We start from the raw sequence: 14,272 nt of genomic DNA, 5'->3' as shown, positions 1-14,272 counted from the left end.
TTGGGACTTTGCAAGGATAATGAGCTGTCCTCCAGGACTTAGTTCTCACTCTATGGAGCTACTAATAGCACTCCTGATTTGAGGAAATATGCCCTTGATTCCTAAAAATAGTACCTCATCATGTCCACCACACTCTACCCCCTAGAGCTGTTTGGATCCACTTCTACATATAAACACTTGGAACAGGTTCTTGGAGCATCAACTCCAGGATTCCAGTGCTAAGCTGTTAACATGTTTTAATAACTAGCTCTCCAAAACAGAGACAAACCGTACACTGTAACATTTGTAAATTCTCATGGTGTAAATACTCCCACCATGGTTCAAGCTTCTAAAAACTGGCAAAAATTTAGCAATAGGCTATCACAGGCCATTTTGGGCTCCAGCACACCAGTAATCCTTCTCTTCCAGGAAGGTTAGTGAGATGAACTACAGTCTCTGCTAATACAGTTAATTGCAGGACCACAACTCTTTTCTATTTTTATCTAACTCCAGATTTCCCCTTACCTTCAGCAAATATGTTTATTCTGGTGACTTCCCTCGTGGTGACCCTCATCCCTGAGGGGTCTGATTCATGTTCTAATTCCATTGTAACCTGGGGTTGCTGCACAAAAAAGTCTGGACTCACTGTGGTTCCTAAAAGACCTTTTCCAGGGAAAGCTGGCACACCAAGCTGAGTAGGTAGCCCTAGGAGAGACATGGGGGAAGCTTTCCCTGCCCCTCAGTGTTGATGAAGAGAGGCAGGGACAGGTTTGATTCTTCTCTCTAGTTCCAGGAACAGTGAGGGCCATAATCTGTTCCTTTCTTGAGGCTCTTAAGGTAGGGGGGGATTTTTACCTGGAAAGAGTCCTTCAAAGCCTCTGATCACAGTACAGTGGGGACAAACTCCAAGAGCTGCGGAGGCTGAGCTCAGGACAGAATTGCCACCTTTCATCCTGACCACAGGCAACCACTGTGTCTTTGTATGTACCAACCAGGGCTTAAATTCTGTTTGTCTGCATCTGTGTGTGTCAATCTGTCACCATCACTATCTCCTATTGGTCTCCCACCAGTCTCTTCCAAGCTCTCCCTAAATCTGCCAGTGCCAGGAATTCTCCCAATGTCTACCCACCTGTTACTGCTAGGAGTCTTGAGTTATGTTTGTTAGCTGTCATTCTCATGGCCTGCTCTATGTGTCTGCCTGTGACTCCTGGACCTCTGAAATGGCTGACTATGGGAAGGTGCTCTTTCCTACCCTGGGGATTCACAGCAACTTAGGAAGCCCCTGCCTAGGACAGACAGTACCTAGTGTTCTTGTTTTGTCATGGAGCCTGAGACTGTTTCTCTGTCTGTGAACCCCATGGGCATGAAGTCTTTGGTGTGACCCAAAGCTTTTGCAGCTTCCTCTGATTTCTGCCTGGTTTCCAACACTGGCTGGTGTGCATTTCCAAGGGATGGACTGGTGGGAGGGGGTATTAGGTTCTCTCTGAGTCACAATGCTTCTGTTAATCCAGGTTGGGTGCTGACCTACCCCTAGCCCTGGGGAGGGCTAGAGCCTCTGTTTCAGTTAGGGACCTGAAGAGACCCTCAGCCACTGCCCCAGACACACCCTGGTGAGAGAAGTGGCCTGAGGGCAATGGAGGTCAATCTAGGAGAGTTTTCTGGGGCGTAGAGAGTACAGAGGAACTTATTGACCAGAAGTTGTGGTTCCAGTAGTAGTTGTTCTTTCTCTGTCCTCCACTCCCCACAAATGAACTAACCCCGCCTTTATCCAGCCCAACTGGCGGAAGAGGCCTGAGCCAAAGCTCCACTGGAAGAATTTGGGACTGCCCCAGGCACTAGCAGGAGGAAGTGACACATTGCCCAAGAGCTGGGCTTCCCTTCCTTCTCCTGCTTCCTTTGAGATGGTTCCCAAATCTGTTAAGTGGGAAAGGGAGCAGGAGCCACACTGGTATGGGTTCCTGCTCGCTCAGCTCCTGGGTGACATAAGGTCACTCTTTTGTCTCATCTTTCAGATGCTATTGTCAATGAGGATAATCATCACTAGCCTCCTGGCTGTAGATTGAGAACCTTCTTATAGACTAGTGCAGTTCTTTGCCCCCACAGAGAATTTTCCTAAACTTTGGAAAGTTTATGGTGCCTTTCCAGCTTGACTTCCTTAAAACCTATGTGCATTTTTTTTTTTTCAAATCGTAAGTGAAAAGACTCACTTGCATGAGACCCTGGAATATAGCTACCACTGGTACCTATGCTAAGGGAGTCTTCCCTAGACCTCGGGTATAAAGCAGTAGTTAAGAGCAGAGACTCCCACATTCCCCTGAGGGAGAGATGACTGTCCTTCTGAAACCCAGGAGATGGGCAGACAAGTGCCAGAATGTTATGAAGGATGCTTCAGTAGCGAACATGTCTACTTCCCACTGGTCTCTCCCATTTTAGGAAGGGAGCGGGTGCTGTTAGAGATATCAGCTAAATGACTGGGATACATTCCAGGTACAGGGGCTGGGAGATGGTAGGAGAGTGATGACTGGTTCTTCTTCCTGTAGCCCAGGACAGATATGAGAGAATAAGGCTGTGAACAGTGTGTCTGGGGGATTCTGGAGGGGCCATGGAGGCTGAGTCCCAGGGAAGGCTTTTAGGCCAGATCAAAGGACTTGAAATTCACACTGAGCCAGTAGACAGCCCATATGGGACACAGCCATACTAATCCCCTAAAATGTGAGCATCTTGTGGGTTGGGTTCCCTCCAGAGCCTGGCACAGTTTCCATTACTTCTTAGGCATTTAGTAAATATTTGTTGTATGAATTAATGGGTGTATGGATTCATCAGGCTTTTGTGGGGAGAGAAGCTAGAGGGGTCTGTTTAGAGACAAGTGCTTATGGGGCATTGAAGTGGTCATCTGCATGGGAGAGGTGAGCTGGACTGGGGAAATGCTGTAGGATAGATGAAAGTGGGCAGATTTGAAGGGGGCTAGGAAAGGGAAAGCACTAGCACATGGTGGGGGAGGGACTAAGGAACTGAGACCCCAAGAGAAGCCAGTGGCCAGTTTCCTGGGTGCCTCCCAAAGGCTTTGGGGCCAGATACTTGTGGCCAAGGGCTGCACTCTAAAAGCCTGGCAAATAGCATCCACGTCTGTGTCAGACTGGGCTCTTCTTGAGCTAACTCCCTCAAAGAGGAGATTGTGGAAGTGGAAGCAGCCATTCCACAGTTGTGGGAACATAAGAAACTGGCAAGTGATAAGGTGGCTAATATCTGTTCTTACAATGAGCTGACTTCACTGCTGCCTGCCCAAGCCAAGCTCCCCAAGGGCAGTCCCCCTAGCCCTGTGAGCAAGGTTTGGATTCGACACAGCTTAGTCAGATTTGGATTTTATTTCCTAATAATTGACTGTCAGAATGTGAATAGTTGGACAATGTAGAAAATAATTTCTAATAATAATATTTGGGAAGCAGCTTCAGATCATGTAAGAGAAAGGAAAGAGCCAATGTCTGATGGACAAGGCAAGAAAAAACAGTATTGCTTACAACACACTTTCCCATGGAAAATGTTTGGCATGACCTACTAAGGCTAAAATATGTATATCCCATGATTCATTGATTCCACCCCACTCCCAGCATTTCCAACAGAAATGTTTACATGTGCTCTCCACAACATGACTGCAAGGAAGTTCACAGTAGCTTTATTGATTTTAGCCAGAACATCAAAACAGCCTGTATATCCATCAGCAGTAGAATGGGAAAATAGATTGTGGGACACAACCAGGTAGTACACAGACCCTGTTGAACAGACCATAACTACATGCTGCAACTAGAAAGAATTTCACAGACACATGTTGGATGAACGCAGTTGAACAAAGGCGAGCACAGTCTCATTCCACTAAAATGGTGTTTGAGAATGGGCAAAGTGAATTTATGATGATAGAAGTTGAAATGGTGGCTATACTTAGAGGGGTGGAGACTAAGAGGGAGTGAGCCAGGAAGTCTTTGGTGGTGCTGGGAAAAGTTCTGTATCTTGCTCTGGGTGTTGGTTATATCAGTATAAAGATACACAAAATCGTACTGAACTGTGCACTTAAGCATTGTACACTTCACTGTACAATAAGTCAATAAAAAGAAAATAATTCCTCCAGTAGAACCACTGAATCTTGAAGAATTCTGACCTTTCCCCATGTGTGACAACCTAGGTGGTGTGTTTGAGGGCAGAACATGGGGAGTTTGTGCTGATCTTCCCTTGAAGTTGAGAAAAAGAAAAAAGGAGAAAGGTTTTCAATTAATCATCTTTCAGGTTGAAAGAGCAGGTCTGGGCCAGAGATAAAATCGGTGGCAAAAACATGAAACTATTTACTGCTCTTATCTCAAACCACAGTGAAAAATAACTTAGATAGCTGTGTCTTTCCTGGCAGCCATAGCTCAGGGTCTCTTCACAGGAGAGAAATTGGTCAGCCATTTCCGAAGACAAGGTCTGTGCCCTGTAACCCATTTGATTGCCCAGAAAGGGGGCTTCTGTGGGGCCAGGCCTGAGAATTCTGTCTAAGTCACCTCCTGTGTGGGCCTGTGAAAGTCCCAGACCTCTCTGGACCTGTAGAGTAGGGACCTTCCAGCACAAACAGTAGGTGAGATAGACTTTCCTCATCCCCTGCTTCTGTCTTGGGGACTGGCCTTACTCTGACCTGCTCTGCAGACCTGGATGCCATGAGTTTTGCCCTCCCTTCTCCTGAGAACAGGACCAGCGACAGCCTGCTCTCAGCAGAGACAGCCTTTCCCAGCTCTGGTCTAGGCCTCAGGGGGTGCAGGACACTGCATTTTCCTTGTGCGTCTGTTCCTCCTTGTGTAAAAAAAAGAGACCATCTGGGGCTTGGGTCTCCCTGTCCTTGCCAGATCCCCACTTCACAGATAAGAAAACTGAGGGCCAGGAGAGACCTACATGTCAGATTTCTAATTTGTGAAGCACATATAATAAGGTTGGAGAGTCCAGAACAAGAGCTACTGACTCAAGAAATACCAGCTATGTGCCTTCAACACAAACCAACGGCTTGCTCAGAAATACAGGTTGGGGCACAGTGTGTGCCTGGTCCATGCATCCCCTGCCCTCTACTTCTATTCATACAGAACCTGAATCCCCAAACATGTACATATGCAGGTAGCCAGAAAGCATGAGGCTCAAGAGCATGGCACACCCTGTCTACCTGGGGCCTTGTAGCATGAGCCAGATGTGTTGCCCCCATCTTTGACTCCACTAACAGGACAGGTGTGAGATTAGTTAGGATGCCTGAACAGAACCCTACAGGCTACAGGCCCACCTGAGAGCTGTCCTGCCTGCCAGGGAAGAGAAAATAGGCTTCTTCTGTCCATGCTATCTAAGGAGGAAGGTACCAGGGATCTTGGCCCCCATTATAAACTCATGACCAGCCCTTGGTTATAGAACTGATCTGGGATTAGTCAGTGAATGTAATTCAAGCCACCACTGAGGACCTCATTTATCTGAGGACACTGAAGAGGCAAGTTTTCTGTAAGCAAAGAGACAACATGATGCCCACTGATCCTGGCATTAATTCAGCCTTTCTCCACAGATCTGGTCATGACCACATTAACAGCTGTCACAGGCTAGAAAACCAAAGATGAAAGCTTAACTTTCATTCACCATCAAGTCATCATCTTAATACCCCTGCAACACATGCCCATGGCTCATACAAGGTATTCAAGCTTCTTATTGTTATGAATCTTAAACAGGTACCTTGCCTTGTTAACTTCACAGCAGTCATGTCATGGACTGAATGATTGGTCATTTCTGTGGATGAAGTGTCCCTTCTGTGTGATCCCCCTGAATGTGAATGCTCAAAGGACATGACCTTGCCAAGTGACTGCCAAGAAGACTATTTGAGCTTTCAAGGCCTAGCGTAGGAGAGTGCTGCATTGCTACTTAGTGCATTTCTTATATTCCTCGTTTCAACCTCCAAACTACTGATTTCTGAGGAGGAATGGCACCCCTAGGAGGCAGAATACCAAGAGAAGGTGATAGACAGTTGGGTCCCTGGGGAGGCCCCTGTGAGGCGGGTAACTATTCTATTATCCTAGAAAGTTTTAGTGTGTGAATGAGCCTATTTCGTCAGGCCACCCAGCTGCTCTACTTCCAGATCTAGGATGGGCCTAACAAAATTAAGAGTGTTTCCTCAAGTTGTTGGTGTGCCTGCCCATGGTTCAGTCCCAGGGAGGGATGTAATATGAACCTATTTCCTGGTAAAGGGGTTGTCCAGGACCAGTCCCAGCCAGTTGGTAGCCAGGACCATACTTCTTGTGCCCAGGTATCCAGCCCAGAGCGGCAGCCTTCCATTGTACTGGCTTTTCCTTAGATCCTCAGGTAGCAGTGCCTGTAGGCTGCCAGAGAACTATAGTTTCAGGCCTGCCTGGGTCTCATGAGCAGTACTCACATGCCCTGCCACTTGGTTCCACCCTAATTGGAGGGAAACTTAGGCCATATGGAAAACCCAAGTGCCCCTCATTGCAGGGAGTCTTCATGAATGACTGTTTGGTGGCCTTTGCCAGGGCTGTCAGCAGGGGAGGAGGGCTGTTACTCCATGTGGAATATCCACCTTCCCAGTTGTATCCTTCCTAACTTCTGTTTACAGAATCTGTCAACCTGACTCCCTAGAGTTAATCTGGGGGGCCCCAAACCTTGTCAAAGACCCTTAGCTAAAACCTTGATCTGGCCTAGGGGCTGGAGTGTATTTGCCTTTGTGGACTCTGTGGCTGAGAGACCTAGCTACCTGTCCAGGGTCACATGGCAAGATAGAGCAACTTCATGTATAACCTGCTATCCTGAACATGGCAATGGGATGATAGAATGTATATACAAGCCTCCAACCATTCACTGCTAGGTACCTCAAGCTAGGATGAGGCTGAATCAATGAAGTGGTAAGTCTGAGTCTTCCTGACAGCATGTCTCCTGCCCCATCTTGCCATGTATCCTGCAGTCCATTCCTCTCACAGAGGAGTGGCCTTATGAACTGCTGGCACCCACATGGTGCACCTGAGGGATGGGAACTCACAGCCCCTGAGGACTACACTGTGGGTCTTCTTAGGGCTGAGACTGCCTTTGGCCTCTGACCCTGTACTAAACCCCACACCCAAACCTGAGTCCCAAGACCATCCTGAGATAATTCGACAACTTCATCCAGTCACACCTGCTGACCTCCAGCCTGATGCAGCCCCTCAAGAAGGAGATGAGCAGGGAGTGACCTGGGACTCCTAAGGCAGGGGGGTGAGCATGGGCAGGCTGTGTTGGGCCTGTGCACTGAGAATGTGTAGACATTATGGACTCTGCATGTCTGACCTGGGCTAAGCTGTGGTTGCGGCTTGATACCTAATTAGATTTCAGAACAGCAGATCTTTATCTTTCCTAGTTTGATATAAACGTTCATGTTCTGACTGGTTCGGATTGTAGGAATCTGTTTGGATTGTGTATTAACCCCAGTCACCTTGGTTAGGGTTAGGGTGAGAATTAAGGGTAGGTGATCAAAGCTTGGGGAGCCCTTCAGGACTTAAATGACTTATGGACTCACCACAGGCAAGGTTCCATATTCTGGGGATGTGAGGGTGTTGGTAGATAGAGAAGGCTGTTAATCCAAGGAGACTCTGAAGGGGTTTGTGAGGGACTTTGCAGGCTGTATGTGGGGCTGCACTTCATTTTTTTTTTAAGGTTTTATTTTTGTGTAGAAGAACTGGGTTGCAGGCCAGAGGTACGGGAAGGGGAAGGGATTGTGTGTGAGAGGAATTTCCAGAGACTGAGTGGAGAGAAGAACAGACAGATTTACTGAAATACACTGCTAAGGGGAGCAGCGGGGGAGACAAGAGAGGTCTGCTGCATTATATGTGGGTCAGCAACCTGGCTGGGAATCGAACTCAGGCCATCGTGGTGGGCCTTCATGGTGGTAGCACTGAGACTTAACCTCTAGGCCACCAGGGAGGCCCCAAGGGGCTGTACTTACAGTAAGATGGCTCTTTGCTGATCTGAAAGAAGCCAGATATTTAGAGGTGTCCTTGGTTCCTGTGAGTCCCCAGATACCCCACTGTGAGTAGTCCAAAAGCCCCTTTCCCCTGAGCCATTTACTAGGACTGACACTTCTGTGGCATCACAGTGGGCCCTAGGGTGGAGATGGGGAGATGAATCAGAGCTCCCCAGGAGCTGTGGTGAAGAGCAGCAGAGGGAGGTGCCTTGAAGAGCAGTGGAGGGAGGGGCCTTGAGTCTTGGCCCTTGGATCTCAGGGTGAATGCATACTGACTCAGGTGGAGAGAGGGTCTGCGAAGGGATCTGATTCAGTTTTGAGGGACACAGGGAGATGGGAGATAGTAACAAACTACACAGACTTTGATGGAGCCCCTACTGTGTGTCCACTGGCTCTGGAAGTGTCACAGAGGGAAAGATGAGGTAGGGTTCCTACTCACCCTCTTGTGCCGGAGGCACCTCTTGAGAAAATCCCGGCCCCCCAGGACACAGGTCACAAACCCCATGCCCCTGCCTCTTCTAGTCTATCAAGGCCCCTGAAAGACAGGACTCTCTCTCACCACTCTCAGTCACCAGCTTTTCCACATCCTGCCTTTATTGAAGCAACAGGTGCTGATGTGTCAGTTACAGAAATGTTTCCTCAGACACCATGTCCCAGCCCCCATCCCAACCTCATCCCCACCATTACCCACCCTCAGCTTCATCTGCCAACCTCGGGCTAGCAAACTCCCACCCACCCCAGCCGAAAATTATTTCTGAGGTTCCTCCAATGCCATGTCCTGTAGTTCTAACCACATGCACCAGGCTTCAGTGAGGGGACAGGGTCCCAGAGGCTGCCCTTGATCGTTTTACATGATATCCATCCTTCTATGGACATGACAACATCCCGTAAGGCTTTCTTGAACTGTGAGAAATCACTTGTTTCAGTAATACATTTCTTGGGTGGTCCTGTTGGCTAAATAAGAAATGCTCTTAGAAAAAATGAAAGTCAACTATTCTTCCAGCCACGGGGGTCCTGTAAGTCCCCATCCCCTAGGAAGTAACTTGGGCAGGTCTTCCCCGTCTGTCTTAGAGAAGGTACTGGGAGCTATGTGTGGTAGTGGAGCCCAGGTTTGGAGGACCACCCATAGCGTTGTGGGGAGCCAGCAGGCTGTGAGCAGATGCCTTGCTGCCCAGGGTAGAGACATGAAGACAAGCAAGATGGGAGCGCCCAGGGGATAGTGCAATTGGGGATCAAACAGGGAGGGCCAGTTTGGTCATTTCCCCCAATCCTCTGGCCATCCCTGCATCATGGGTTCCCAGCGGGGCTTATTAGCCCAGAAGGAGCCACTCGGGCAGGGCAAAACAGAGCCAGATTCAACTGGCCACCTGACCAGGTTTGGCACCAAGTGGTTCTTCTCTCTCGCCAAACTGAGTCCATGACCAGCCTGCTTTGACTGGTATTAGACCTGCTCCACACTGACCCCTGTGCATAGGGACTTGGCAGAGGTCACAGAAACCTCCAGAATGATCCCTAAATCCCAAATGCACAATGCCCCAGCCTCTGTCAGTGAGTGGATGTCTCAGGTCAGAATACAGTTCCTGAAGCCTCACATGAGGCCTTAAGAAGCCCTTTGCTACTCTGCACTCTGGCTGTGGTAGCAAAGAAATTATATCTGGAGTTCCCCTAAATGCAAAAAGCAACTTACTGTAAGCTTTGAGCAGATTTGGGTGAGTTTTTTCATGCCCTTATAAACCTTTTGTATGTGAACATCTTGCTGGTTAGAGTCCTTAAGTTTCTTCAGAAGTTCCTCCAGGTCGCAGATGAAATCCTTTGTAAACTCTCCATAGCAGGGTTCCTGCAACAAATTTGGGGACACTTGGATGGTGGTGGTGTACTTAGGAACACCAGCTGACCCCCAGCCTCATCCATCCCTGGTCACCCTGGACAGATGGTACCCTTGACCCCAATTTAAGGCCTTGCCTTATTCGCTCACAGGAGACCCATGGGTCTTGCCACCTATGCAGTGGGTGTCTGGTCTCTCCCTGGGCGAGAATGCTCTGGGACAGTGGTCAGGGTATCCAACAAGGCTCAGGGTGGGCCCAGCTACTGGTTTATCATTTGGGATAGGGACTCCATCCCCAAATTCCCTGCTGTCTCCCCAGATTTCTCACTCTAACACCCCTGTTCTTATCTCTGCCCTGGGTCCTAACTAGGGTGATCCTTTTAAAATGTTGTCACAAAAGTCCATGGGGTGACTCCTCCTTACCTCACTGGCATTCTGAGGCCTTTTGAAGGAACCCTGGAAGCAGAAGAAGTTGGTCAGAAACACAAGGCACCAGTGAGAGCAAAGGAATGTTTGATGAAGAGTCAGACTTACATTGTACTTAATGTTGTCAGCTGAAAGTTCTTTCTGAATCTCAGCACAGATTTCCTTGTAATTGTCACTGGGAGATTCGCTGGTGATCTTCATAGGGACACAGTGGCTTTCCAAGACCCAGAGTACACAAGCCAGGAGCAGGAACAGGTGCATGGTACTTTGAAGGTGGCTCCAAAATGACCCGAGCTCTATGGAGAGGGGTACCTATATATGTGAGTCTAAGGAAATGCTAAATCTCTTATCAGTTATCACTGGCTTATGAGGAAAACAGAGAGGACCTTATCACTAGGCAAGATGTGCTTTTGATGCATTTTCTATGACCGCAGCCCACTTCATGGATTCTTGTCTTTGCTGAAATTCAGGCTTTGTCTAAGATTTTTCTTCTTAATCACATCTGGAGTCATGATCTTTCTGCTTGGGTATGAGAGACAGGTCTTTGGCCAGGACTGGCATAGTCTGCAGTTACTAGCTAGAGCAGAGAGAGCAGGTGGGGTGGAGGAAGAACCAGGCAGGGGCATGAAAATAGTTCCCCTAGGCCCACCTGTGAAGGAGAAGGTTGGCCGCACTGCCCATCTGACACATGGGAACACACATTCTTCCTCACAGTCCCCAGGAGGGACACGAGAATAGGTCTTCGGCTCTGCCGGCAAAGCAAGGGGACAGAGGAGAGCTGCTGTTTCCTTGGTCTAAATGCCATGGATTTTAAGAAAATGTGCCTGAATGGTTGGAAAACAGAAAAGCACCACAGTAACAGTCATGTTTCAACAAATTATGAACTTCTATTCTGACTCTCAAAGATTAAGATAACCCATTTTGGGGGAAATTTCATAAAAATGCTGAACTCTGACCCCTGTGGTTTGGTTATTTTGCCCTGAACAGCTAATCTACTGGCTCACCTTAGAATAGTTGAAGCCTAATTAAGCCTGAGGGGCAGGATGTGACCAACAGGGTCCAGGCCTCTGAAGGACACAGTAATTTTCCCTGACACTAGTTTGGCTAGTGATTAGCCAAGCCCCAGGAAAGGTGATGCCCCTTCTCTAGACAACATTCCTGCTGGGCAGGTCCTTGGTTTCTAAGTGAACCTGGAAACCTCCCTCTGAGGTGGGAGCCCTTGAGCATCAGGGAAGTACATGAGGGTTTGCAGAATGCTGTACTCCGACTGGCTCTTACTTCCTACCCCTGTTCTGGCAACACTGCCTCTCAAGCAGTGCTGACCTTCTAGTGGCCCCTGCTCACCCCCACATTCCAGTTTCCTCCCCTCCCTGCCCAGTAGGGAGGAGAGCAGCATCAGCATTTACTTGTGATTGAAAATAAACTGGAAAATGGCACAAATAACAGATTTTTAATAATTTATTATTATGGTGAAGCATCTTGAATAAATATGGAGTATGAGCTTAAATAAATAAATATATAAATAAATAAATATTAAAATACATAAATATATAAATAAATATTACTGATCCCTAGAGGAGTATAAAACACGCCCCATGCCCCAACCACACCCAAATTGGGGTCATCATGATCCAGAGCAGATCTATGGGCCCAGCCTTTGGTCCCTCCGAGGTCAAGATCCTGAGTTTTGTTTGGCTCTGTGTGGTAGGAGGACAGTGATCTGTGAGGTAAGCTTCTAGGGCTGGCCCCTGACTGGACCAGGTGCTTCACTTCTGGACTGAGTCCCAGCAGTCTAAGGAGATGTCTTCCAGAAAATTCTTCAGGTTCTCTTTGAAACTTTTGAAGGTGACAAACTTGGTGCCACAGGACCTTGCCTTCAACAAAAAAAGAAAAAAAAGAAAAGAAAGAATAAGAAAACTTTAGTCCAGGAATAGGTCACATAGGGGAAGCACAGGGTGTTTGTGTGCTGCCTCTTAAAACTCAGAAGCCAGAAAGCTTGTCTGTGGCCCACCTTCTGACCTGGGTCGAGTGCCATGTTGCCACCCATGTCTCACCCATGGGGTGCCCAGCTTGCCAGCAGCAGGCAGGGCCAGGGATTGACAGAGTGCCAGCCTAAGGCTGGTTTGCTGGAAAGGTGAGCCACTGCCTCATTGTTCCCAGGCCAGGCCAGAGCAGCTGGGCTGAGGCCAGTTTCAGGAGCTCAGAGGAGCAGAAGTCAAGGGCACAGACTTTGCTCCCTTCCTGCAGGAAGAGTGTTTTGGGTTTTTGCCCTTTCCGGGATGTACCCCTCCTTGCTCCCATGCAGTCCTGGGGGAAAGTCCTGTTGGGAGGTGGCACTTGGGCACTGGAACTTCCTCTGCCTCAGGCAGGCCCTGGGTTTCTTTGGGTTTGCCTCACCTCTGACCTCATTAACCATAACAACAACAATAAGAAGAGTAGTAGCAGCCCCTAGGGGGCGCTGTGGGCTCCCAAATTCCTTGCATCATCTCCTGGAGATAAAGATGGGCGGGGCTGCTCCCTTTAAGGAGGGACTAATCATTACAAATCTGTTGAGTCAAAACCCCTTTGGGACTTGCACAGTTTCTCCTTACCCAGTACTTCACCCTCCCCAAGTAAGACCTTTCCACTTGGGGCCCTGATGCAGCTACCTGGTGTGGGGTGGGGGCGCACGATGGGTTGTAGTGGCTGGCCATCATTTCCAAGAGGCCCTTGAGATTAAGGAGGCTGCCCCGTAGGCCGTTCTTGTACAGGTCCAAGCGTCTCTTCAGGCATGTCGGCGCCTGTGGAAAATGTTCATTGTTTGGTGAGCAGCGGCCAAGCTCCCACCATCGGGCATAGGCTAGCCTCTCCATCATGCTTTCTTGTCCCCTTTCCCATTCCCCAAGAGGAGAGCCCGCGAGGGACACAGCATGATTTCTGACCAGTCTCAGGGTCCATGCATATACTTTGCCTTGTTGCTGCTGTTCACCACAAGCACAAGTCTGACTCCTCCTCACCACTCAGCTCAAGTCACCCTCAGCCAGCACAACCACATTCCCTTGGCCTGGCATCTCAAGAGGGTCCCAGCCCCCAGCAAAGGAGGTCAGTCATCCTCCACCACTATGAGCAGAGCAGGGAGGGCTTTGTGAGATCTCTGTGAGCAAGGCTTGTTCCTGAAACCCCTCTGTGCCCCTCTAGCCAGCATGCTGTCTATATGGGTCTTGGTCTCAGGGCAGTGAGTGCCCAAGCCCATACCCCCTGTCTCATGAAGTAACCCTTGTTTCCCCACCTGTTCCCTGCTGATCCCTGACCCCTTGAATGCTAGGTCTGCCCGTGGCTCTTAAAGCTAATAAAGGCACCCATGTGACTGCCCAAAGAGCAAAACCAGTGGCCCCCTGATTGCAGGGGGCAGTTAACTGGAGGGAAAGTGGGCAATTCAGTGGGAGTCCATCTAAAATGGGCCCTCCCCTGGGAAGAGGTCACTTGGAAGGTGTGTTAGAGAAAAACAACTTACCTGGGGGTCAAACCTTTTAGAGACGACTTCTATCAGTTCAGTCTGTAGAAAAGGAAAACATGTTATCAAACTGACAGGGCTGTTCCTGGCCAGCAAAGTTGGTCCAGGTGCGACTTGCACTCCCTCCCCACTCACCGAGTTAGTATCAGAGTCATTATTCTGATTTAAGAGTTGCAGGGCCTCCTTGATGGCATAAACATTCTGCGAGGGCTGAGTGACAGTGTTGGATAGGCCGGTGGGTGCGGAGATGCTGCAGACCACAGTGCCCAGGAAAAGCAAGTTCTGCAGCCACATCCTCCTGGGGACTTTAGCCTTTCTCTCTGAGTACTGGGCTCACTGGTAAAAGAGCTCTTATATACACAGTTAGAGGAAATGATTAATGGTGACCACAAAACGCCAGGAGGCGGGGGAACTACCTGAACTGTGGAATCTCCTGCCCCTTATCAGCTACACATGGGGATGGTGTGCCTTTTCCTTAGGTGGTCAGGCAAAGGGGAAGGCTTCATTAATGATACTTTCCAAGAACTAGCAGCCCACCCGCCCACCTCCTTAA

At 48.9% G+C, this 14,272-nt stretch overlaps 2 protein-coding genes across 2 annotated transcripts in view; one reads left to right on the top strand and one right to left on the bottom strand.

The window, feature by feature from the left end:
• LOC311183251 (prolyl 4-hydroxylase subunit alpha-2-like) overlaps window positions 1-12,678 on the top strand; it is a gene marked incomplete at both ends in the record, with an annotated part of 87,126 nt that extends 74,448 nt beyond the window's left edge. The window contains one exon of the mRNA XM_084252608.1: window positions 12,532-12,678. Coding sequence (XP_084108734.1) covers window positions 12,532-12,678 — 147 coding nt within the window. The remainder of the gene's footprint in view (window positions 1-12,531) is intronic.
• On the bottom strand, window positions 12,660-14,013 carry CSF2 (colony stimulating factor 2; the record flags this gene model as incomplete). The annotated part of the gene is made up of 3 exons (XM_084252607.1): window positions 12,660-13,006; window positions 13,720-13,761; window positions 13,855-14,013. 3 exons carry the CDS (start codon window positions 14,011-14,013, stop codon window positions 12,758-12,760), a joined length of 450 nt encoding a protein of 149 aa, XP_084108733.1. The 3' UTR covers window positions 12,660-12,757.
• Window positions 14,014-14,272: the final 259 nt, after the last annotated feature.

The sequence above is a fragment of the Talpa europaea genome (genome assembly GCF_964194135.1).
Source record: "Talpa europaea genome assembly, chromosome: 13".
NCBI lineage: Eukaryota > Metazoa > Chordata > Mammalia > Eulipotyphla > Talpidae > Talpa > Talpa europaea.
Note: the sequence above shows the minus strand (reverse complement) of the source record. Positions and strands in the feature narration are given on the sequence as shown.